At 35.9% G+C, this 23,448-nt stretch overlaps 4 protein-coding genes and 2 pseudogenes across 4 annotated transcripts; 2 read left to right on the forward strand and 4 right to left on the reverse strand.

Annotated features, from left to right (window-relative positions):
- Nucleotides 1-644: 644 nt before the first annotated feature.
- Nucleotides 645-1,440, reverse strand: LOC18991723. Its single transcript, XM_006415042.2, has one exon. It carries the CDS (start codon nucleotides 1,349-1,351, stop codon nucleotides 1,079-1,081), a length of 273 nt encoding a protein of 90 aa, XP_006415105.1. The 5' UTR covers nucleotides 1,352-1,440; the 3' UTR covers nucleotides 645-1,078.
- Nucleotides 1,441-13,749: 12,309 nt separating this feature from the next.
- LOC18991725 lies at nucleotides 13,750-14,839 on the reverse strand (annotated as a pseudogene).
- A 505-nt stretch (nucleotides 14,840-15,344) lies between these two features.
- LOC112083907 lies at nucleotides 15,345-15,955 on the forward strand. Its single transcript, XM_024152129.1, has 2 exons — nucleotides 15,345-15,600; nucleotides 15,729-15,955. Exons 1-2 carry the CDS (start codon nucleotides 15,345-15,347, stop codon nucleotides 15,953-15,955), a joined length of 483 nt encoding a protein of 160 aa, XP_024007897.1.
- A 300-nt stretch (nucleotides 15,956-16,255) lies between these two features.
- Nucleotides 16,256-17,950, reverse strand: LOC112083908 (annotated as a pseudogene).
- An 886-nt stretch (nucleotides 17,951-18,836) lies between these two features.
- On the forward strand, nucleotides 18,837-19,466 carry LOC112083909. The gene is made up of 2 exons (XM_024152130.1): nucleotides 18,837-19,089; nucleotides 19,228-19,466. Exons 1-2 carry the CDS (start codon nucleotides 18,837-18,839, stop codon nucleotides 19,464-19,466), a joined length of 492 nt encoding a protein of 163 aa, XP_024007898.1.
- Nucleotides 19,467-19,524: 58 nt separating this feature from the next.
- LOC18991727 (uncharacterized protein ycf45) lies at nucleotides 19,525-21,530 on the reverse strand. The gene is made up of 9 exons (XM_006415046.2): nucleotides 21,362-21,530; nucleotides 21,227-21,289; nucleotides 21,073-21,150; nucleotides 20,762-20,982; nucleotides 20,598-20,670; nucleotides 20,221-20,505; nucleotides 19,985-20,128; nucleotides 19,846-19,896; nucleotides 19,525-19,763 (listed from the first exon to the last, which is right to left on the reverse strand). The coding sequence occupies exons 1-9, from the start codon at nucleotides 21,500-21,502 to the stop codon at nucleotides 19,692-19,694; spliced, it is 1,128 nt and encodes a 375-aa protein (XP_006415109.1). The 5' UTR covers nucleotides 21,503-21,530; the 3' UTR covers nucleotides 19,525-19,691.
- Between the last annotated feature and the right edge of the window lie 1,918 nt (nucleotides 21,531-23,448).

Consider the following 23,448-nt stretch of genomic DNA (forward strand, 5'->3'; position numbering starts at 1 on the left):
TTTATTTTCTCTTTTCTATTTTACTAATTTTTAAATCAACTTTTTATCTATTTAATTTTTTAGTCAAGAGTTGGTATCGAGTCAATTAACTCATTAGTTTATGACATGCTTTCTTTTTAATAATTTCTTTTTTTTTTGGGGTCTTTTTTAGTTTTTTTTTTTTGTCCTGGTCTCTTTTAGTTTAAAAGTTTTTTTTTTAAAACATAGTTACATATTACCTCCACCTCAACTTTTTTCATTAATCCAATTCTTGCTAGTTGGTACAACTAAGCTAGGCTTGAAATTATTATCTAAACCAAAATGGGATTTTGTTTATGATTCGATTGTATGGAAAGAATAGATGGACAAAAATTTTAAAATGTACTCTAATTTCTATTGGGTTCATTCGAACCGAACTGTCAACCGAGCAATAAAAGTTCCAGAAATATCTCTTTCAAATCACACATTTTTTACCAATATGACACACGATATAATCGTGTTTAGGCACATAATTTATAGTAATAAAAAAGTTTTTAACTATTTTATCCGCCATTATATTTCCATCTTGGAGTTCAAACACCAACTAATATTTGGCAAAATAGGTCAGCAGATATTCATCTTTTTTTTAATCAAATTCAATTATTTACATTGTGATTAACCGAGAGATCACGAGAAGTGAAGATGCAATTCAGAAGATGGAGTAATAAAAGAAAACAAAACTTTGCTCGGTTTTGTTTTGTTGACCAATTATAATTACATTGACTCAATACATATTTGAGTTCCATTACCATCGCCGGAATTTTAAATCTCCGTCGCCGGGATATAAAATACATTGAGATGTATTCTTTTTTTTCCTCCTCAATAACATCATCAAATTTTTGAAATTTTATATTCCTCTACGTTCTGTACAAGCATCATCTTTGCCTCTACAATAATCAAATCCAAACCCCAACATTCATGTCGTATATTCGGATTTCGGATTAAGGGTTCTTCGATTTCACCGCTCCACGACTAGTTATCACCGGAGGAATCAAAATCTTTTTTCCCGATCCAAATCGACGGCGGAAAAAAAAAAGCAAATCATCGATCCGTGATAACATCAATTCGGACCCCAACAGCTCAGATACATGACCGTCCTCAGAGACTCCTCAGCTTGCTTCGCCTTCTCAACATCTTTGCCGGAGGCAACGACGGTGGACGAAGAAGAAGAAGAGAACCTTTTCGCCTGAGAAGCAGATCTCACATTGTTCCAGATACGTTGATTCACCGATCGGATCACGTAATTCCATCGACATAAACCTAATTGATCTTTCGACGCCTCCACGGCTCCGATGCTTGTTGCCACCAACCACGCTTTGCTCCTTGAACCCATCTTCTCTCCTTCTTTCTTTCTTTTAATTGGTAAATATCAGAGAAACTCTTTTCTGCGTTGTGATAGATTGTTGATGAAGAAGATGAGATTCGACGAGGTCTGTATATATAATGGTGAAGAGGATGAGAGATTAGAGTGCAAAACCAGACGCTTTTCTCCGCTGGTTTTCTCTCAAGTTTCTTGTCGTATAGGTGAGAGTGAGTAAATTACCAATTTGCCCATCTGAGAACAAACTGGATAAGGGCTAGTATTGACTTTTTGCCTATCCTAGATTGCCCTCATGCGCACCTGGTTTCGGTAAAACTATTTGGCCCTCGTGTTTCGCTTATCTTTAAACAAAATAGGTAATAAAAGTCGAAACTATCTTAAATTTTGTCTAAAACTTCAAACCTATTTTTTTTTTGTTTTTTACGTTATCATTAGTTCGAAAGCAACAAGTTAGATCGAACATTTGTTAATAGGTTTTGGTGCTCATGGTTTTCTTTTGCCGTGGGATTTATAAAGTACACACATTGTAATTTGTATCACTAGCATTACAAAAAAAAACATACTGTATACTACATTGTAAATCCTACGGGTCAATCTTGTTCAAACCAATCTCCTTGATGATGTCTTCCATCTCGAACTTTCCATAAGAAATCTTCTTTTTTATCGGATGAAACCGAAAACTAATACACCTACATTTGACAAAATCATATTTCGTTTTATGATGATCAAAGTTTGTTTGACTACAAAGCTTATATAATAGGTCTTTGATGTAGGTTCTGATTCTGTTATAGTTTAAGGGCTCTTTCTCGAAAGAACTTTCTTTTCGTGAAATAGAGACAAGAGTAGTTTTTGATTCACAAACATTCCAACTCGCACAAACACAAGAGAACAAATGATTCCACATATGAACTCTAATTAATAAAAAACTAAGACGAAAAAAAATGTTTTACATCCATTTTCTCTGTAGACATCCGACTCCTAAATTTTTTATTTTTGTTTTTACAATGGAATTCAGATGGGATTCGATACATTGGTGTTGGTATGATCACTTCCGGCTTTTAGAGTTTTGGTCTATCCCTAACCAGAAAACATGGAAACTGCACCCATGAATGAAATGTTATCCATTTCTTTTTAGGAAAAAACATGCTTAACTTTGAGAGAGAAATATATTAGACGATATATAAGATTAAGGTAGCAATTTTAAGGGGGGGGGGGGGGGGGGTTTGTCGATTTAAGTTGACGTTGTCGATTTAAGTTTGTTTGGTCAATTTAAGTTTGTTTTACCACATCAGTATTTAATATAAAAATAATCAAATCTAAAAATAATCTATTAAACAACATAAATAAATATAAATTATTTGATTTACATTTAACTATATTAAATTAAAATAAAAACATAAACTTAGAATAAATAAAATTCAAATTTATTAAAATATAGTGATTGTCTTTTCATTTTTTTTTGTTTATGATTTAACCATCTTTAAGCTAACAAAAACAAGTCAATTAATAAAAAAAAGTTTTGAGACCAAAACTAAAAACAATCATTCGAATTTTTTCAAGCAACTGAAGATATATAAACAAGAACTATAAAACCACAAGACACAATAATAACTATCGAAAAGATAAGAGAATATCAAAATTAGAGAAAAAATGATAAAAATATATAATTGCAAATAAATATATATAAAATTTTAAAGATACTGACTGGAAAATAGATTTAATAAATATATGTAATAACAAAATATGTAAATAATAAATTGAAAAAGTTGTTATGTGAGGTTTAAATAAAAAAAATTCAGAAAAATATATGAAAGAGGTTACTAAGATTACTAAAAATGATAAAAAGCAAGTTATGAGGTTAAAACTGAAACCAATATGTTTAATAAAAATAAAAAACTAAAGAAAATCCATTAAACAACATAAATCGATATAAACTATGTAATTTATATTTAAATATATTTAATTAAAAATATTAAAGCATAACTTATAATAAATAAAATTCAACTTTGTTAAAGTATATTGATTGTCGTTTTATTCTATTTACATGTGATTTAATTGTTATTTTTGGCCTACAAAGATAACTAAATCAACAAAAATGAAAAAAACAAGTTTTAAGACAAAAGAAATAATAACAAAAGTCAAAAAGATTTTCAAGCAACTGAAGAACAAAAACAAGAACTATAAAACTATACAATACACAAAACAAAAATTTAATAAATAATCGAGAAAATAAGAGAATATCAAAATTAGAGAGATAAATGATTAGAAAAAAAAGAATATGGCAACAAATAAATATATTTGGAAAGATGGATTCAATAAAACATATGTAATAACAAAATAATTGTTATGTGAGAATTTAAATAAAAAAAATTTGAAAGAATCGATTAAAAAATGACTAAGATCATAAAAACGCAAAATGGTAAAAAAAACAAATTATGAGGCTAAAAAAAATATGTTTAAAATAAAATAAGCAACTAAAGAATAACAAATAAGAGTAATAAATTTTTAACACCAAAAAAATCAATAAAGAATCGAAAAAAATATCAAGATATCAAAAATAGAGAAAACATAAAAAAGAAGAAAAGAAAAGAAAAAAAAAATATGGCAGCAATTTTGAAGATATCAGTTGGAAAGATGGACTGAATGTAATATGTGTAATAAAAAAATATGAAAATGATTAATTCGAAAAAGTTAAAATTGTTGCTAGTCAGGATTTTGATGAAAAACTAAAAAAAAGACATATAAAGAAGTTATTAAATTATTAAAAAGAAAAAATATGTATGCTGAGATAGTTAAAAGTTATCTCTAGATCAAAATTTTAGATCAACGAGTTCGAAATTTAGATGAACAAACTAGAAAAATAATAAATAGAAGAGATTACTAGATTTATGAAAAAAAATTCAAATTATACAAAAAATAAATTGATAACTTAACTAAAAAACTAAAACATAATAAAACAAAACCCGTGCGTAACACAATATGAAGAATTCGCTCTGCACAATCACTCCACAGGCGTTTTGCATATGACATTGGGTTTGGCTTGAGGGTTAATGAAGTTGAAGAAGCTCAGGCAACACTTCACTCACATCTGTGGTGTTGCTTCACTTGTTTCATCAGGCTCACAAATCAATAACATGTTTATTGGGATTTTCTACGGATCTTCACCGCCCTCATAACTCACATGACATGGAGATAATGAAGCTTCTTTGAGGGGAAGGAATAGAAAATACCGGTTATGTTGAGATGTTGGTAACCGTTAGTTTACTTAGACTCGGTTGTATTTGTCAAATTAATTTTATGTTTAATGAAGGAATTTTACCAAATCTCATCGACAAAAAAAAAAAACTTAAAATCCAAAAAGAACAGGTTAAAAAAGCAAATATACACTTAAATTACAGTATATATTGGGCGACACATAACCAAATTTACAAGAACTAAAAGGTTTCAACACCTACAAAAATGTAATGTTGCATACGAGATGAAATGTCCTTCTTCTACAGATCTGGATTCAATGCGACTAGGTAATTCATCATCTCAAGCATCTCATCCATGAAGGACTTTGCAACCGAAGCGATATCAATTGTGGGTCCTCCGCCCCGAACTCCATTCTCGTGCCTGCATATATGATTAATAAATGTAGAGAACAAACATCCATTATTTATTCGTAAGAAAACTTACTCAACTCCCCAATGTTTAAAAGTAAAGAACAAACATCATATATATATATATATATATATATATATATATATATTTGTAAAAACTTACTCAACGCCCCACTGCAAACAGCGTTTGAAATCATTGTCGATAAAATCCTTTGATTTTGGTATTGAGGCTTCCCTCCCATTGTCCAACATACAATATCCTAGCATGAACTTGTGGCTACAACAATTTAAACGAAAACCAATTTATATATTTGCAGCAGAGTTATTGGCAAATGATAAAAGAAAACCAAATTCTAGTTAGTGGGGAGGAAGGAAGATAAGCTACTTGATAAGTGACGTAAAGAATTTTTGCCTTAGAAGAAGGTAAAACATCATGTTTGAGTGAAAATTTAAATCAGACTTGGTGAAGGTAGAGAGATATGCCACCGCGTCATCGATTTCACCACTTCCAAGTTTTGCAAAGAAGCTTTCTTTGTTGATGTAGAAGCTGCAAGCAATTTGCAATAACAAAATGTAGAAAAATGGAAATCGAGAACAAACACAAGAGCAAGTTAATAATAACTAGTGAACTTCTCCACGCATTGTGTGTACTGCATTGTGTGTACTGATATAATTTTCCATTTTGTTGTTTGAAAATCTAATAGTAATTTGAAATCATTTGTTTTTTTTTCTATTATTGAATATATTTGTTTATTAGATTTCCTTACATTTTAATGTTTGAAGACATGATCATGAAAACAATATAGAATAATGCAGATAAAAACACATTAGTATCCAATTATTTTAGTTAAATAGTTTAAAATCTTTTAATCACTCACTACAAGAAAACAGAGATTTAGCGACCTCATATACAGTTGCTAATTAGTCGCTAACACTAAATTTACGACTAATATCATCAGTCGCTAATATTGAGTCGCTAAATTAATTAGTCGCTTATCAGTCGCCAAATACCGACTGAATAACGACTAAATGTTGACGAAGTTAATCAGTCGCAAAGCAGTCGTTACCTTAGCGACTGATTGACGACTGTTTTTGCGACGTATTTGCGACTGAATGGCGACCATATGGTTCGATAATTGAATGATATTTGGTGCAATTTAACGACTGTTTTGCAACGTATTTATGACTGTATTCCGACTGATTTACGACTGCATTGCGACGACTTCAATAAATAAAAACAAAATCTAGTTTTACGATTAGATTCCTCCAAATCTCATAATTTGAATCCATTCTACATTTTAAATAACAATTTAACAGCAAAAAAATATTCAAATGTAAAATGTAAAATGCAAAAAGTCATTATATTACATAATACCATTGTTTTAAAAAAAGACATAAAACCATTGTTTCAAAAGTTACTAAACAAAGATCAAATGGTTACATACTTAACCATTGAGATAAGTTCAAAAGAGTCTTAAGAGCCGAGATACTTAAAAAAAGAGACGTAGAAAAACCTTAAGAGTGAGTTGGATCACTTGGAAGAGTTTGATTTGCAGCCAAAAAATCCATGAACTTTGGATCAGTTTCAGTCAAATACTTTTCCACCATAGATAACTTGTCCAGCTTGGCTTGTTGCTCTCCTTCACGCTTGGAGTTCTCAGCCGCTTGTTCTTCTATTTTGCGAGGAGCTTCTTGTAGCTGCTCTTCCAATCCCTTGTATGTTGAAGAGCTTCCTGGGCATTTCCTCTTTCCATTGACATGTGTCTCTGAAAAACTTCCAATTCCATAAGGAATTCCTCGCTCATTTATGAAAGTCGACTGCAAAAACAAATAAGGATCAAAGCATCAATGCATATATATTAACATCAAAGCATCAAACAAAGTAACAACTTAAAATCTATAGAAGCAAAGCATAATATAAAAGAACACATCAAAAATAAAAAACGAAGACTTTACCTGAAGAAAAATCTCATTCTCCTCTTCTATGGTTAGCCCCAACGATGGTGAAGTACCATCTGAAGTCTCTGAGTCTATCCCAAGGTCAGCCAACTTGGAATCCATGTTCTTCCTATAAGCCTCAGCCACATTCTTGGACTTTCGGTCTACAAACGTTCCATCTCGTTTTGTATGAACCTTGATGAAAACTTCACCAAGACTCACCGGTCTTCCCAACTCTTCTTCCTGAAATGATAACAATATAAAGAAAGAGTTAGTTCCCATCTGACTAAAGATGATATATAAATTATGAGAAAGTTAAAAATTGATATATTTACCATTTCTTGTTGGATTTGGAGGCATGACTTCTGCCCTGAGAAGTGAACATGAGGACCAAGTCCATTACGCTCAGACATCCGAGCAGCTGATGTGGTGGAACTCTTCTCTTTGGCTTCTTCAGTGTCCCAATACTCTGTCATTTTTTCCAAAGAGTATCTCCAATCCAGTTTGGTTGTTCTCGAGAAGCCCTAACCTTGCTGACCATGTCTTTCATCCGGAGGAGACATACTCTCTCAAACCTTTCTTGAACCACACCGGTTAATAAAGGATCTCAGGTGTGGGTTTTCTACCAAAAAAATAGAGAAGATGATGTTAGTGAGCAATAAAAAACAAATGGCTCATATGTATCAACACAAAAAAGGAGAATATGGATAGAGAACCTTACCGCGAATTCAACAAAGAATCTTTCCTGTCTCTCCCGAGGCACACATGTCCAGCTACAAAATGGGTCATCAAACTTGTTACAGAAAATTTTTGTTATCTTCCAAGTAAGGGAAGACTTGTCACGCCCAAACCTGCAAGCACACAATAAAGCAAAGAAACAGTTACAATCCTAAACCCAATACTAAGATAAGCAAATAAACAGTCCATAAATCTAAGCTAACAATTCATATACCAAGTCCATAAATCTAAACTAAGTACCATAACAATTCTAACAATTCTAAGCCAAATACCATAACAACTCTAAACAATCATAACAATTCTAAGACAAGTACCCTAACAACTCTAAACAATCATACAAATTCTAGCCAAAAAACCCTAAACTATGCAATTAGATTACTTGAAATCATACCATGTTGTGTTCGGCTTCTTTATGGGAGAGAGGACTGTGGTGTATGCTTCCCTGCCAGGCTGAGTGAGCAAGGCATTGAGAATTCGTTGCTGGTCTTCCGCGAGATTCACTGGGAATAGAGCTTCTTCTTCTCTTCCGGAAATACACTTTGAGCGTCAGAAGCTTGCTCGTGTTGTTGTTGAGAGACAGATTGCTGTTGACCGCGTGGAGATGGTTGCTGTTGACCGCGTGGAGATGGTTGCTCGTGAGATCGAGACTCTGGTCCTCGATGTGGATTCTGCGAGTTCAGGAACAACTGCGCTGGTGGTGGGTAATCCCTCACGGATACTGATGGTTGCTGCGTGGGGACAACCGGCAGCGATGGCGAGGGCGTGAAGTCGTAACGACCTGGCAGAGGCGACGACGATCTGGCTTGCGACGGTGCCACACCTCCTCTGCCTCGTCCTCTCTTCCTTCCACCACGACCACCCATCCTCTAATCGTTGAAGAACGAAAGTGTTTGTCGGGGATTTGGGGATTTTTGGTGAGATTTCTGGGTTGGGAGAAGAAAGGGAATTAGGGTTTCGTCGAAGGAATTTTGGGAATTTTGTCTAAGTGTTTAGGGTTCTCGAGTGTAAGGATAGTTATTTGGGCTAATGGGTTTGTTTACATTTTTTTTTTATTTTGGGCCGAAATGTAGTCGCAAAGTAGTCGCCAATTCCCGACTACCGTAAATTAGTCGTTAAATTAATCGTTATATACTGACCAAGTTACGACTGTTTTACTTAGTCGCTAATTAGCGACTAATTGCCGACTGTATTTTATGAGACGTAAATTGGAGGCAAATCAGTCGCCAATTAGTCGTAAATGTTAGCAACTACCAAATCAGTCGCTAAATGTCGTCGCCAATTAACTGTTTTCTTGTAGTGACTGTTCTATGTATTTAAAACGTAGCTTTTAGAAGTACCGTACAAACTCATTTGAAAAAGAAGGAAAAGTTAAACATTTTAGAAAGTGTTTGAAAGAATTAGAGAGAAATCATGTACATATTTATACTAAAACATTTGAAGTTGAATAATTAATCTAGACATCACAAATACCTCATTTCATAAGACATTTTATTTATTGATTTTTAATTTTTTGTTAATTTTTTACTAAATTTTGGGTTTATAAATTTTTACTAAATTTCGGTTTTATAAAATTTTAGAAACGGTTTGATTTGACAGTGAAATAAAACATTAAACCACAATAATTTAGAATAGATTGTTTTAAGTTATTTTTAACACATCATCAGATAAGAGCCAATAGAAAAATGACACATAATCGATAAATGGGATAAAAATGTATTTTTACAGCCAAAACTTATTCTGGAGCTGACACATAAGCGAAACACTGTGAAAATCGCTGGATTTTCCATTGGCTTGCCTCTAAAAAAGCTTTAAAATACTCAACATCATCATCAACGATGAAACATGGTTTCCATTGGCTTTATTTGTAATCCACTTACTATTACATTAATCAATTATAAAGGTAAATTAGCTGGGATTGATTTGTCGTATGATTGACGATGCTGATACACCTAAGTTGCGTATTTGGGTTCTAGAAGATGTCCAGAGGCAAGAATGGTCGAAACATGTCTACACTTTGCCGAAGAACAAAGTTGATGTCTACAACAGGTGAGATTGTTTTGTCAGACAAGTTTACATGTAAACCGCAGTGCAATGCCTAGCTTTATGGAGGCCTAAGAAGAATCATAAAATATATTATTGTTTTATATGTTTAAATATGTATTTTTAATTATAGTTTATTTAATGTTAATTCTATAGTTTTTTAAAACAAAATGAAAAAACAATCATAATATCTTTATTGTATATGTGTCTCAAACATTTATATATTACTACATAATGTTTTCTACGATATATAATAAATAAAATCATGTATCTTACATCTTTGGTTAAAGTTATTAAAAAATATGGCCTTTAAAACTAAAACAAATTTTGGTGACTTAATGCAATTGCCTTTTTTATACATGCAAAGCACGGCTCTGGTAAACCGTTTTATGTTTTTACTTCAACCCCGAAAAGAACACTCTCCAAAGTGTTGAAATCCGAGGTGTTGGAGACTACCATGAAGCGTTTGATAGTGAATGCAAAGTTTACGCCTTTGTAGACTATGTTATGGATTTAAAGTTTTTAACATAAGAGTTTAAGCTAGTTTTGGCTGTGAATGTGACTTCTCTCACTCACACGTTTCGTGTGATCTTTATCACTTTGTTGACTCTGTGTTACACAAATTACTTGGGAGCTTTGCTTATGTTTTCGTAATGATAAAGTTAAATGGTTTGGGTTTGATGTTTCTCCTCAACCGTCCCGATTCAGAATTTACTCACACATAAAACTGAAAAGTTATAAGAATTGAATCAACAGAATTCAAAACACTGATAGTTAATAAATGATTGCCAAATATACAGTATAATTTTAAAATTCTTGCAAAGATCTTGAGCATATCGTTTTCAACATATTCCTCTTCAAAACTCATATTTCCAAAACTTGTAGTATAGATTTTTGAATTTTCTTATTCAAGTCGTGAATCCCAACCACCCTCCTCATATCTAATAGCTCTTTAAGAAAGATCGAAAAAACTATGACGGAACGGTTGTTAAAGATTATTATTAACGTTAAATAAAAACATATATATGTGTGTACATTACTCCCGAAGAAAAAACGATATCACATGAAAACAATCCATCACCAGAATCAATGCCTCATGAACCTATTTAATTAGTAGCTGCAAAGTTGATGATATATATTAACAATGAATTCAAACTATAGTCACATATGTGATATTTGATCTAAACTATAGAAACAATGACTTTTAACCTTTTTGTTGGATAACGAAGCATGCTTAGGGAAAAGGAAAAAAAAACTTAGAGCTGGAAAAGTTAGCTATTATCAGCGCCATAAGAGCTATATCTCGCTTGATTGTTAAACAAGTCTGATTGAAGTGAGGTTCGTGGCACTCAGAAATAAACAGATTGTAGGAGTTGACTACGATGGAAACAACAAAGAGGAGGGATGAGAGTAGATTGGAACCAAGGCCGTGGTAAACGGAGATGTCGAAGATATGTGAATATCAGATCTAGGGCTAAGAGTTGAATCGCTTGTTACAGTTAAGGCTCGCTCTAGCTCTCATGGATCGGCTCCATCTCGGTGACTCTCCGCCTCCTGCGATGTGAGTTTTGTCTCCAGTGGCGTGAGGTCCCTTGGTGATGAAGAACAGCAACGGTGGTGATGTACGGTGATGTTCAGCTCCCTTGGATCACGATAACGGTAAAGGCGGCAACAACAACTCAATGACGACATATTGCAAGTAGCTAGAGACTATACATGTATCTGCTTGTTCTTTGTCCATTTCAATGACCAAATCGATTGCTTTCTCAGCAAGTCTTGTTTACAGGACTTGTGGGAATCACAGAATTCATCATTTCATTTATTAATTTGCTCCAATTGTTAATATTTTTTTTTTTTTTATAGTTGAGGGAGAGAGCTTTCGTACTAAGGAATGGCAGAGACCAATCTGACATCGCCCCCATACTAGCAGACCAATGAGGATGATGACTATGGTCTATGGTAGGTGTTTTTGCAGCAAGAATGTTTTTTATGATTATCGTTAAGATTTTCCTCAGTGTAAGAACTTGAATGTAAGAACCATTCCGAGAGGAGATTCCAAAACTTCTTCCGGGTGATTCGGCGAGAATGGAGTCTCTGACACACCTATCTATCTGCTTGAATATCACTGGATGAGGAGTGGATACTGAGTTATGGAGTCTGTTATTCCGTTCTCTCCATATGAGAAATATCAGAGTCTGAGTAGTAAGACGCCTGAGCATCAAACTTGAAGGGGCCACAGGAGTGGATAGCCATCGCATGAGGTCAAGGTTAGATGGGGCTATCTCAGGCGTTGCAAATTCTGACGCCATATGAAGGAGCTAAACTCACAGTTCAGCATCAGGTGGTTTAGGGTCTCACTTTCTCTGCCACAGGTACAACATGTAGATGTAGTGGAGATGTCCTATGCTGCAAGTCACGTTCTGACTGGGAGCTGATCGAGGTGAGAAACCCAAAACGCGAATGTGAGCTTAAGAGTGGAGCCTTTGAACCAGATGGATTTAGCCCAAGGAGTTTAGTTTTGTATAGCATCCTACTATGTAGCTCTCCTCTGTTTTGTCTTGTGTTGTGTTATACTTCTTATGTGATATATATTATTTTTTCAGGCCTTAAACCCTCTGAATTATTTGGAAAACATAATGTAAGATCAAGAATGTTTCAAAAATCAACAAAAGTGAGCTCCGTAGTAGTGTTTTGGAAACTGGTGGCTATACAAATGGTATAAATATCATATATTTTACCTTTCTCATCCTTATTGTTTTGTCTGGGTTTCAAAGGCTCTGTCTGTTTCGTTACTTTTATCTTTATTGATGTCAGGTATATTTTAATCTATCCACAAGTATGCGATGTTCACAATCATCTCTCCTTGTTTCGATATGTGTTGCAAACCATGATAAACTTCTTCTAGGTTAGTATTTTTGCCCACTGGTCTGCATGATCCCTTTCACTCTCAGCATACACTGGTCATGTAGGTTCTTTTTGCTATCTCTGGTGTCACTGGTTTGTGTGCAGTATGGATACTATCCTTATATTATTAATTGGTTCTTGAACAGAGAGGGTGGACCAACCTTTTCGCTGCCTTAATCGTCATTGTAGGACAGAACTTGCTAGGGTGTATTCGACTTGTAATAAAATGGAATTAAACCTAAAAGGTGTTGTAAAACATTTTTTCATTGAGAAGAAAGTTACATCCGCTTAGGTGATGGATTCTTTGTATAGTGGGCTCAAAAGTTACATCCGCTTAGGTGATGGATTCTTTGTATAGTGGGCTCATGGCTCTTGAAGGCCAAACTTAAGAACACGAATGCTAGGCCAAGACTGTTAGATGAAAAGGAGAAGTACCACCTCCGATTGTTAGTGTGGACAAAGATATGTAACATATAGTTGATGATGTGCTGTTTCTCCCAGAGAGAGAGCTGCTTTAGATCCATTTGCCTCCAAAAGATGAGAAACATCCTCAAAACCGTAAAGAGGTGAGCTTGCATGGGATATATATATCTTTGTTGCTAGAAAGTGATTGATAGATTTGTTTATTGTTCTTCGATGCAAATCTAGGATGGCAATGGTGGAGAAGAGGCCATGAAGGAAGATGCCATTGAGCGTGATGAGAGACGTTTAACTGAGTTGGGTAAGTAACAAATGCAGAATACGTGAGGAAGAACTTATCCGTGAGGAAGAGGAAGAAGCATGTTTGGCAGAAACCACCAAACAAAGGGCCAAAAGCAAAGCAGCCAAGAGACAAAATTAGCCTCTTGTTAGACAAAACTTATTTTTCTATTTAATTATATCATGTCACATTAGTACTTTCTAGGAACAAGAAATTCAGACTTTTACTATCTAATATATTTTATATCGTTTTTACTTTATATTAGCAAAATCATTTACTGTATTAGTGTTTCCAGTTCTATCGATTCAATTATTAAAGCTTTTGTGTGTGCGAGTATAATCTGAAACGGTCGACGGTTGAAGCAAAACATCAAAAACCCAAATCATTACGAAAACAAAAGCAAAGCTCCAAAGTCAAGTGATAAAGACCACACGAAACCTGTGAATGAGAGAAGCCACACTCACAGCCAAAACTAGCTAGACTCTTAATTATGTTAAAAACTTGAGATCTACGACATAGTCTACAAAGGCGTAAACTTTGCAATCACTATCAAACGCTTCATGGTATTCTCCAACACCTCGGATTTCAACACTTTTGAGAGTGTTCTTTTCGGGGTTGAAGTAGAAAACATAAAACGGTTTACATGTTAACGTGTCCGACAAAACAATCTCACCCGTAGTAGTCATCCCAACAACGAAAACTTTGTAGACAGAGACTTCGTGTCTATTTCGACCATTCCTGCCTCTCGACATCCTCTAGAACCCAAATACACAACTTAGGTGCATCAGTGTCGTCATCATACGACAAATCAGTCCCAGCTAATTTACCCTTATAATTGATCAATGTAGTTTTAAGTGGATTACAAAAGCATTCTGCATCAACAACCTTGAATTTCTCAGACCTAACATCAAAGCAAACTATCATGTACTTTTCACTAAATTTGGAAGAAGTTTTTCTTTTTTTGAAGTGAACTTTAGAAGAAGTTTTAACTTCAGCTTGACCGATGTAATACACAACCCCATTGATGCATATCCCTTCACACACAGGCACATGGACTAAGCTAAATTCAATCTTCCTCCACCTCCTTTTGCCAGTTCCTAATGTCAGAATTCTATGTTTACCCGCGTCAGGACAATATGGATAAGCGATGAACAATACCTTGTATAGGTTGCCAACGGGATCAAACCCTAAAAAGCTATACGACTTTCTGTACCTACTTAGTTTAGGTAAGTTCTCATACTGTCCCGTGATAGGGTTATATATCACGGGCTTCATATCACCACCCGTCTCTATCTCCGTGTCAGAGAAATAGATTAACCCAGAGGTAAGGCAACGAAATTCTGGACTCTTGTCTTTAGAGATCTTCGTGTGAAAATCAGCGGCTACTACAAGAGACGACGGCGACTTCTCATACGGTTGCTGAGGCTGATGCGCTGAGAAGAAGAGAAACTCATGGTTGGCTCGTTCGAGTGCGAATAAGAGACGTCTATGTATGGAACCCCATAGCTTCGACACGCAACGAAACCTAGCCATTGACTTTGCCGGCAACCTCGAGAATATCTCGGTAATAAGTTCCATTGGGATGGTATGAGAATATTTTCCTCTGCTCATGATCGTCTAAGTTTTGCTAATCGGACAGAGAGCAATTAATATGAATACATATCATCGAAAAGACTTTAATGTATATAGGTTTTTAAATTTTAGGGTTTTGCGTTTTAAGGTTTTTTTTTTTTAGCTAGTTGCGTTTTTAGGGTTCTGCTTTTTAGCTAATAATATATAGTGGAAGGCACGTAGACTTGCGTCTATCTCGTCACTAATAGCTAATATATGTTCTCGTCCTAATCTCTCCATAATTCTGTATTGGATAGGGGAGGTGAATTTCTTGTTTCTCTGCCCATGATATTTGTTCCTTCAATTTTAGTACGTATATATATGAAACTTCTTTATCTGATGTTTTGTTAGAAGATTTTCTAGATTAGAAACCCAAAACTGCGTTTGTCTTCTCTCAACTTTTAATTTATTCGCTTCTGATTGATTTTTCTTTTTGTTTAATGTTTAAAAGTCTTCACTAACACGAACGAGAATGATGAACAAGAACAAGGTGGCTAAAGCTAAATACGAGGAGGCTGGAACGTGGGTTTTTTGGGACATTGATGACTGTCCGGTTCCTAGAAGTTGTAAATCTCAAGAAATCGCTCAGAAAATAATCTCGGCGCTGAATAAGCTGAACTACTGTGGTCCACTCTCCATCTCTGCCTATGGAGATATGAATCACATTCCTCCTTCCATCAAACAAGCTCTCTCTTCCACTGGAATCTTTCTTAAACACGTCCTGCCCAGTTAATCTTCTTATCTTTATCTCTTCAATCTGAGTATAAAAGTATACTACAAGTAAGACATTGTTGATGTTCAGATTCAGTTAACTGTGTTTTTCTGTTGTGTATAACGTCTTTATGCTTTGAAACAGATATGTTTCGCTCACATATGTTTAATGAAATGTTGGATTGGAAATATGAAATTCCAACTCCGGCTAATCTAATGGTCATCTCCCGTAGCGAACTACTCTCTATCACTTTTGATGAGCCGAAGGCGGGACACAACATTCTTTTGGTACATCATCCACATTCTTCAGAAGACAGTGTCGCTTTTGCAAAGACCAGATGGCTCTGGAGAGGCTTATTGGAAGAACCATAAATAACAAAGCCAAAACTTGCCCTAATTATCATCCCAAGATTGGTTATCACTGCAAAGAAGCAAGCAGATGCAAGTTTTAATATCTCAAGTTTGAGTTTTTTTTTTCTCCACCACAGGATATTGATGTTAATCTCCAAAGGGAATTGCATTAGTCATTTAATTATAGAAATGGTTTTTTTTTTTCAATCCTTTGAGAACACCTTTGTTCATAAGAAAGACAGAGTATGTGGTAGTGTAAATGCCTAAAACCTGTTGACATGATAACCATTAAAACAGGAAAACTCAGATGCCTTGTCCATCCTATGAACTCCATCTTTCTATCACTACTTTGAACTCCGCTTCTCTTCTCCTTACCTAGAAATCCAAAACTGCCATAAGTTATAATAGCCTACACAAGTCAAATCAGTACCTTTAGAGCTTTTCTCTCGAGGATGCTCTTCTGGCTTCTTCTCGCCCTTGCTTCTTCGTCTCCAAGAGTGACAGTCTCAACACCCCCAATCTACAAACCAAAAATGAGAGAAGATAAAGAACATCAAGAAAAGCTGAAGCCAAGGTACACGAAGGAGGTATTTGTTCTTGCCCATATCTTAAAGGTCCGTAACAAATGCAGAATATGTTTTCTAAATCTTGTATACTTCTGTACATGTTCTGCCTTGAATGTGTTTACGTGACGAATCATTATTCGATATCTCATGAGAACTATAACTGCATGCAGCAAAATCGAGGTTGCGTATGAAGAAGCTATTGTGCTGAAAATGCAGGAAGAACTTATTCGTGAGGAAGAGGCAGAAACCAAACAAAGGGCCAAAAGCAAAGCAGCCAAGAGACAAAATTAGACAACAACTTTTTCTATTTAATATTTTCATGTCCAAGTTTGCATTTTCTAGGAACAGATATTCAGGTTTTTACTATCTAAAATATTTCATATGATTTTTAATTTCTATTAGCAGTTATTTATTAGTGTTTTGGATTCTATTGATTCAATTATTGAAACTTTTGTGTGTGCGAGTATAACGTGAAACGGACGGTTGGAGCAAAACATCAAACCCCTAACCATTAAACTTTTTCATTACGAAAACATATGCAAAGCTCCAAAGTAATGTGTAACACAAAGTAAACAGATCAGTGATAAAGACCACACGAAACATGTGAATGAGAGAAGTCACACTCACAGCCAAAACTAGCTAGACTCTTAATTATGTTAAAAACTTTAGATCTACGACATAGTCTACAAAGGCGTAAACTTTGCACTCAGTCTCAAACGCTTCATGGTATTCTCCAACACCTCGGATTTCAACACTTTGGAGAGTGTTCTTTTCGGGGTTGAAGTAGAAAACATAAAACGGTTTACATGTAAATCTGTCTGACAAAACAATCTCACCTGTAGTAGTCATCCCAGCAATGAAAACATTGTAGGCAGCGACTTATGTTCTCCGGCAAAGTGAAAACATGTTTCGACCATTCTTGTCTCTTGACATCCTCTAGAACCCATATACACAACTTAACGGCATCAGCATCATCATAAGACATCTCAATCCCAGCTAATTTACCTTTATAGTTGATCAATGGAGTAGTACGTGGATTACAAAAGCATTCCGCATCAACAATCTTGAATTTATTATGCCTAACATCAAAGCAAACTATCACGTACTTTTCAATAACTTCAGAAGAAGTTTCAATTTCAGTTTCACCGATGTAATACACAACCCCATTGATGCATATCCCTTCACACACAGGCACATGGACTAAGCTAAATTCGATCTTCCTCCACCTCCTTTTGCAAGTTCCTAATGTCAGAATTCTATGTTTACCACTGTCAGGACAATATGGATAAGCAATGAACAATACCTTGTATAGGTTGCCAATTGGGTCAAACCCTAAAAAGCTATACGATTTTCTGTACCTACTCAGTTTAGGTAAGTTCTCATATTGTCCCGTGTTAGGTTTATATATCACAGGCTCCACTTCAAAACCCTTATCTTCTGAGATCTCCATGTCAGAGAAATATATTAAACCAGAGGTAAGGCAACGAAATTTTGGCCACATGTCTTTAGAGATCTTCATGTGAAAATCAGCAGCTACTACAAGAGACGACAAGGACGACTTCTCATCATACGGTTGCTGAGGCTGACGCGCCGAGAAGAGAAGAGAAATTCATGGTTGGCTCGTTCGAGTACGAAGAAGAGACGTCTATGTATGGAGCCCCATAGCTTTGACACGCAACGAAACCTAGCCATTGACTTTGCAGGCAATTTCGAAAATATCTCGGGAATAAGATCCATTGGGATGGTATCAGAATACTGTCCTCTGCTCATGATCGTTTAAGTTTTGCTTATCGGGCAGAGAGCAATTTATATGAATACAAATCATCGAATATTATATATATATAGCTATATATATAGGTTTTTACCTTTTAGGGTTTTTTAGCTTTGATTACGTTTTATTTTTTTGTTCCTAATATTTTGAAGACCTAAACCTAGAATTATATATCGTGGAAGGCACGTGAACTTGCGTCTATCTCCTCACGAAGCTCAGGAATCTGTTAAAGGAGGTATGTTCTCGTCCCTGTTAATATATGTTCAATCTTGGTAGTATATATAAATCTTACTAAAAAGAGTTGATCAAAAACGATTACGGCCTTGTTATTTTTATTCATGGCGCTCGAAGATTATATATCGCCGATCTTCTCTCTCTGTTAGCTGATAGCTCAATCTTTCTTTGCTTTCACTACTATCCGTTGCTAGCAGATTATTTCTCTGTTTTAGGTTAGATTCTTGCTTTATCTTATGTTTTGATATTTGAAGATGTTCTACTGCGTTTTTCTTCTCCCAATTTCTGATTGATTTTCATTGTTTAAAAGTCTTGACAAACACGAACGAGAATGATGAACAACCCGGTGGCTGAAGCTAGATACGAGGAGACTGGAACATGGGTTTTTTGGGACATTGATGAGTGTCCGGTTCCTAGAGGTTGGAAATCTCAAGAAATCGCTCAGAAAATAATCTCGGCGCTGAATAAGCTGAACTACTGTGGTCCACTCTCCATCTCTGCCTATGGAAACATGAATCACATTCCTTCTTCCATCAAACAAGCTCTCTCTTCCACTGGAATCGTTCTTAATCACGTCACTCCCAGTTAATCTTCTTATCTTTATCTCTTTAATCCGACTATAAGTATACTACAAGTAAGACATTATTGATGTTCAGATTCAACTAACTATGTTTTTTTTTTCTTTTGTCTTTTTTGTGTAACGTCTTTATGTTTTGAAACAGCTGGTAGTGGTTTGGGTCGCTTATATATGTTCGATAAAATGTTGGAATGGAAACGGGAAATTCCACCGCCGGCTAATCTAATGCTCATCTCCCGTGATGGAGGTCTCTGTTATCTTCTTCGCAATCAGAAGGAATACAATAACACTCTTCTGGCACATCCTCCACATTCTTCAGACTACATGCTCGCTTCTGCAAAAACCAAATGGCTCTGGAAAAGCATATTGGAAGAACCATTATAAATAACCAAAAGCCAAAACTTGCCCTAATTCTCATCCAAAGATTGGTACTAGTGAGAAGAAGCAAACAGAGGCAAGTTTTAATATCCCATGTCATGTCTTTCCAAATAGACATGCACACATAATCTCCAAGTTGCATTAGTCATTTACACAAATGTTTTTTTCTCCTCTTTTCAATCCATTGAGAAAGACAGAGTTTGTGACATAAACAACCATTAAAAGGAAAACTCAGATGCCTTGTCCATCGTATGACTTCCATCTTTCTATCACTACTTTGAACTCTTCATCTCTTCTCCTTACCTAGAATTCGAAAACCATAAGTTACAATAGCCTACAGACATCAAATCAGTACCATCATTATGTATATTCAGATATTGTGTACCTCGACCATGGGGTTCCTTCCTCGAAGCAACATATCAACACTCTTTTCAGTCTGCACAAGAGTAACCAAAGATGATATTGAGAATGTCAATAAGATAGTGACTAAAGAGACAAGAACAGATTTGGTGAAGAATCAGTACCTGATGTGCAATCCAGTAATCTCTCTCTCTCATCTCGATCAAGAAATAAAAAGTCGGGGGAGCTTTTCTCTCGAGGATGCTCTTCTGGCTTCTTCTCGCCCTTGCTTCTTCGTCTCCGAGAGTGACAGTCTCAATACCCCCAATCTACAAACCAACGATGAGAAAAGACAAAGAGAACACTGAGAAAAGCTGAAGCAAAGGGACAAACATAACATTCCAAAAACAGCAATTATTACCAAGTCTGAAAGAGTAGGATTCTTGATGATGTTCTGGAGCTGCTCTCCATGGGCAGTGCCAATAAGCATCACTCCCCTCTCAGCAATAGAACGACAGGCAAGCGCCTCAGCTTCCGTGCCGATCTCATCAACGATGATCACCTGAGGCATATGGTTCTCTACTGCCTCGATCATCACTTTATGCTGCAAAGATGGCTTTGGCACTTGCATTCTACGCGCACCTCCAATAGCCGAGTGTGGAATATCGCCGTCTCCTCCTATTTCGTTACTTGTATCAATTATCACCTAAACACACATTGCACATACTAAATCACTTACCTTTTCAAAAAAAAAAAAAAAAAAAAAAGACAAAACCTTTCAGGGCAAAGAAGACCCACCACTCTTTTCTGGAATTCATCGGACAAGACACGAGCAATCTCTCGCAAAACAGTGGTTTTGCCAACACCGGGCCTTATAATTAAAGACAATATCAAATCATCATCATCAAAGATTGGAGATATGAAGCAATAGAGCAAGTGTGTAAGACAAGAAACACGTATACCGTCCAACGAACAAGATGCTTTTGCCATAGTGAAGAAGATCATAGAGCATGTCAATGTGACCACTCACAGCTCTTCCGACCCGACAAGTTAGACCGACGATGAAGCCTTTCCTATTACGAATAGCTGATATCCTGTGCAATGTACCCTCTATTCCAGCTCTATTATCAGCCCCAAATTCACCTACAAGCTCTTGAGCATCCTCTAGCTCTTCCATGGATACCTAAGCTAGTGTTTTTCATGGACACAATAATCCAGATTTAAAGACACACACAACAGATGAAGGAAGACATAACATTTAAAATTAGTTTACCTCGATGTTCCTAAGATACTGTCCTCCTGGTTCACCGAGATAACGTGCCTCAGGTGGTCTCCCCAAGTCCATAATTACCTAATTGGAGATTTAAAAATCCATCATTTTTCCTCAAAACCATCATTGACAAAGAGGAAAGTGAAGAGTAACGAACCTCTACGAGCTGGTTTCTTCGGGAATCGTTGAGGAGACGGTGACGCAGATCTCCGGGAAGTATCTACAGAGAAGCGAAAGGTTAAAAACAAAGTATCAAGAGATTTGAAGAGTAGAACAGAGGTGATTTACAGACCTCGAGGAATGAGCCGAGATTGTCGTCGACGTTCATAGAAGAGGATTTCGGAGGAAGAGAGAGGGAAGCCGGAAGTTTCCGGCGAATTGGGGAAAGAAGGCGACAAGCTTCGCCGCCCCATGGAACGCACACTCCGGCCATGTCTTCACTGCCCCCACCATCCGGATAAGGAAGATTCCAGTGAACAAACAAAGACGACCAAAAATTAATCACGATTATCAAATTATGGGCCTTTGGGCCATCGAGAGTTATAATCAGAAAGCCCATATGATTCACAAGTTAAAAAATCACCAATCAATCAGTCAATTAAAAAACGCTTTTTGTTAAAGAAGAGAGGATAAATATCCTCATCAAATATCACCGTCATTGACCGACTTACCATGTCGGTAACTTCTCTTATTATATTCATAATGTTTGCTATAAATATGTTGTTACCTCCCCTTGTAAACTAGAAGTTACACGAGTGAAATAAGAAGAACATCTCTTCTCTTCTCTCTCTACTCCTTCACTGATCGTCTTCTTCTTACCCCCACCACACAAAACAATACATATATATACTCACCTATATAATATCATATAATACATAAAACGTTATCAGCACGAGCCGTTCTTATACCGTTCCTATACCGAAAAGAAAATGTCAAAGATTAAGATCGAGGATGGAGATATATGTCTGGCAGACAGTGCGACAACGCACACAATATTAAAAGATAAAAAGTATTTCTCCTCTCTAAATATGAAAGATTCCGCTGGAAGCGTGAATACAATATCTGGTAATGCAAAAATTATTATGGGCTCCGGAAGAGTCAGTTTTTCAATGCCAAGGGGAACAAAGTTTGAAATAAATAATGCGTTATATTCCCCCGGATCTTACAGAAATTTGTTAAGTTTCAAAGATATCCGCAGAAATGGATATCACATAGAAACTATGAATAAGAACGGCATTGAATATCTTTGCATTACATCAGTTATTTCGGAGAGAAAAGTTGTACTGGAAGTATTACCAGCATTATCCTCCGGAATATATTCCACAAAGATAAATATGACTGAATCATATGTTACTGTAAACCCGAAGTTTACAAGTACATTTAAAATCTGGCATGAACGATTAGGGCATCCTGGTTCAGTCATGATGCGGAGAATTATGGAAAATTCTAAAGGCCATCCGTTGAAAAACCAGAAGATTTTTCAATCGGGAGAATTTATGTGTAATGCTTGTTCTCAAGGAAAACTAATAACTCGGCCATCACCAGCTAAAATCGGGAATGAATCTCCAGTATTCCTAGAGAGAATACATGGTGATATATGTGGGCCTATTCACCCACAATGCGGGCCATTTCGATATTTTATGGTATTAATTGACGCATCCAGTAGATGGTCACATGTGTGTTTATTGACAACACGTAATACGGCTTTCGCAAAATTCATTGCCCAAATAATCAGGTTGAGAGCACAGTTTCCTGATTATATGATAAAGAAAGTAAGACTTGATAACGCTGGTGAATTCACTTCCCAAGCTTTTAATGATTATTGTATGTCATTGGGAATTGATGTTGAACATCCTGTTGCACATGTTCACACACAAAATGGCATGGCTGAGTCATTGATTAAACGGTTACAACTCATTGCTAGACCGTTAATATTGAGAACAAAGCTCCCAATTTCAGTATGGGGTCATGCTATCTTGCATGCAGCGGCATTGCTTCAGATAAGACCGAGTTCTTATAATAAATATTCCCCAATACAATTAGCATCTGGCCAGGAGCCAAATGTATCCCACCTACGTGTGTTCGGGTGTGCGGTTTATGTTCCGATAGCCCCGCCACAAAGATTAAAAATGGGGCCGCAAAGAAGATTGGGAATATATATCGGTTATACGTCACCGAGTATAATTAGGTATCTTGAACCGCAAACTGGTGATATGTTTACGGCACGTTTTGCCGATTGCCATTTTAATGAAGATGAATTTCCAGCGTTAGGGGGAGGAATTAAAGAAGTTCCAAAAGATGTTACATGGTGCACACCATCTTTGTTGCACCTTGATCCCCCTACGAAACAACGTGAACTCGAAGTTCAGAAAATTGTTC

The sequence above is a fragment of the Eutrema salsugineum genome, unplaced genomic scaffold (assembly GCF_000478725.1).
Source record: "Eutrema salsugineum unplaced genomic scaffold, Eutsalg1_0 scaffold_5, whole genome shotgun sequence".
In the NCBI taxonomy this organism is placed as follows: Eukaryota; Viridiplantae; Streptophyta; class Magnoliopsida; order Brassicales; family Brassicaceae; genus Eutrema; species Eutrema salsugineum.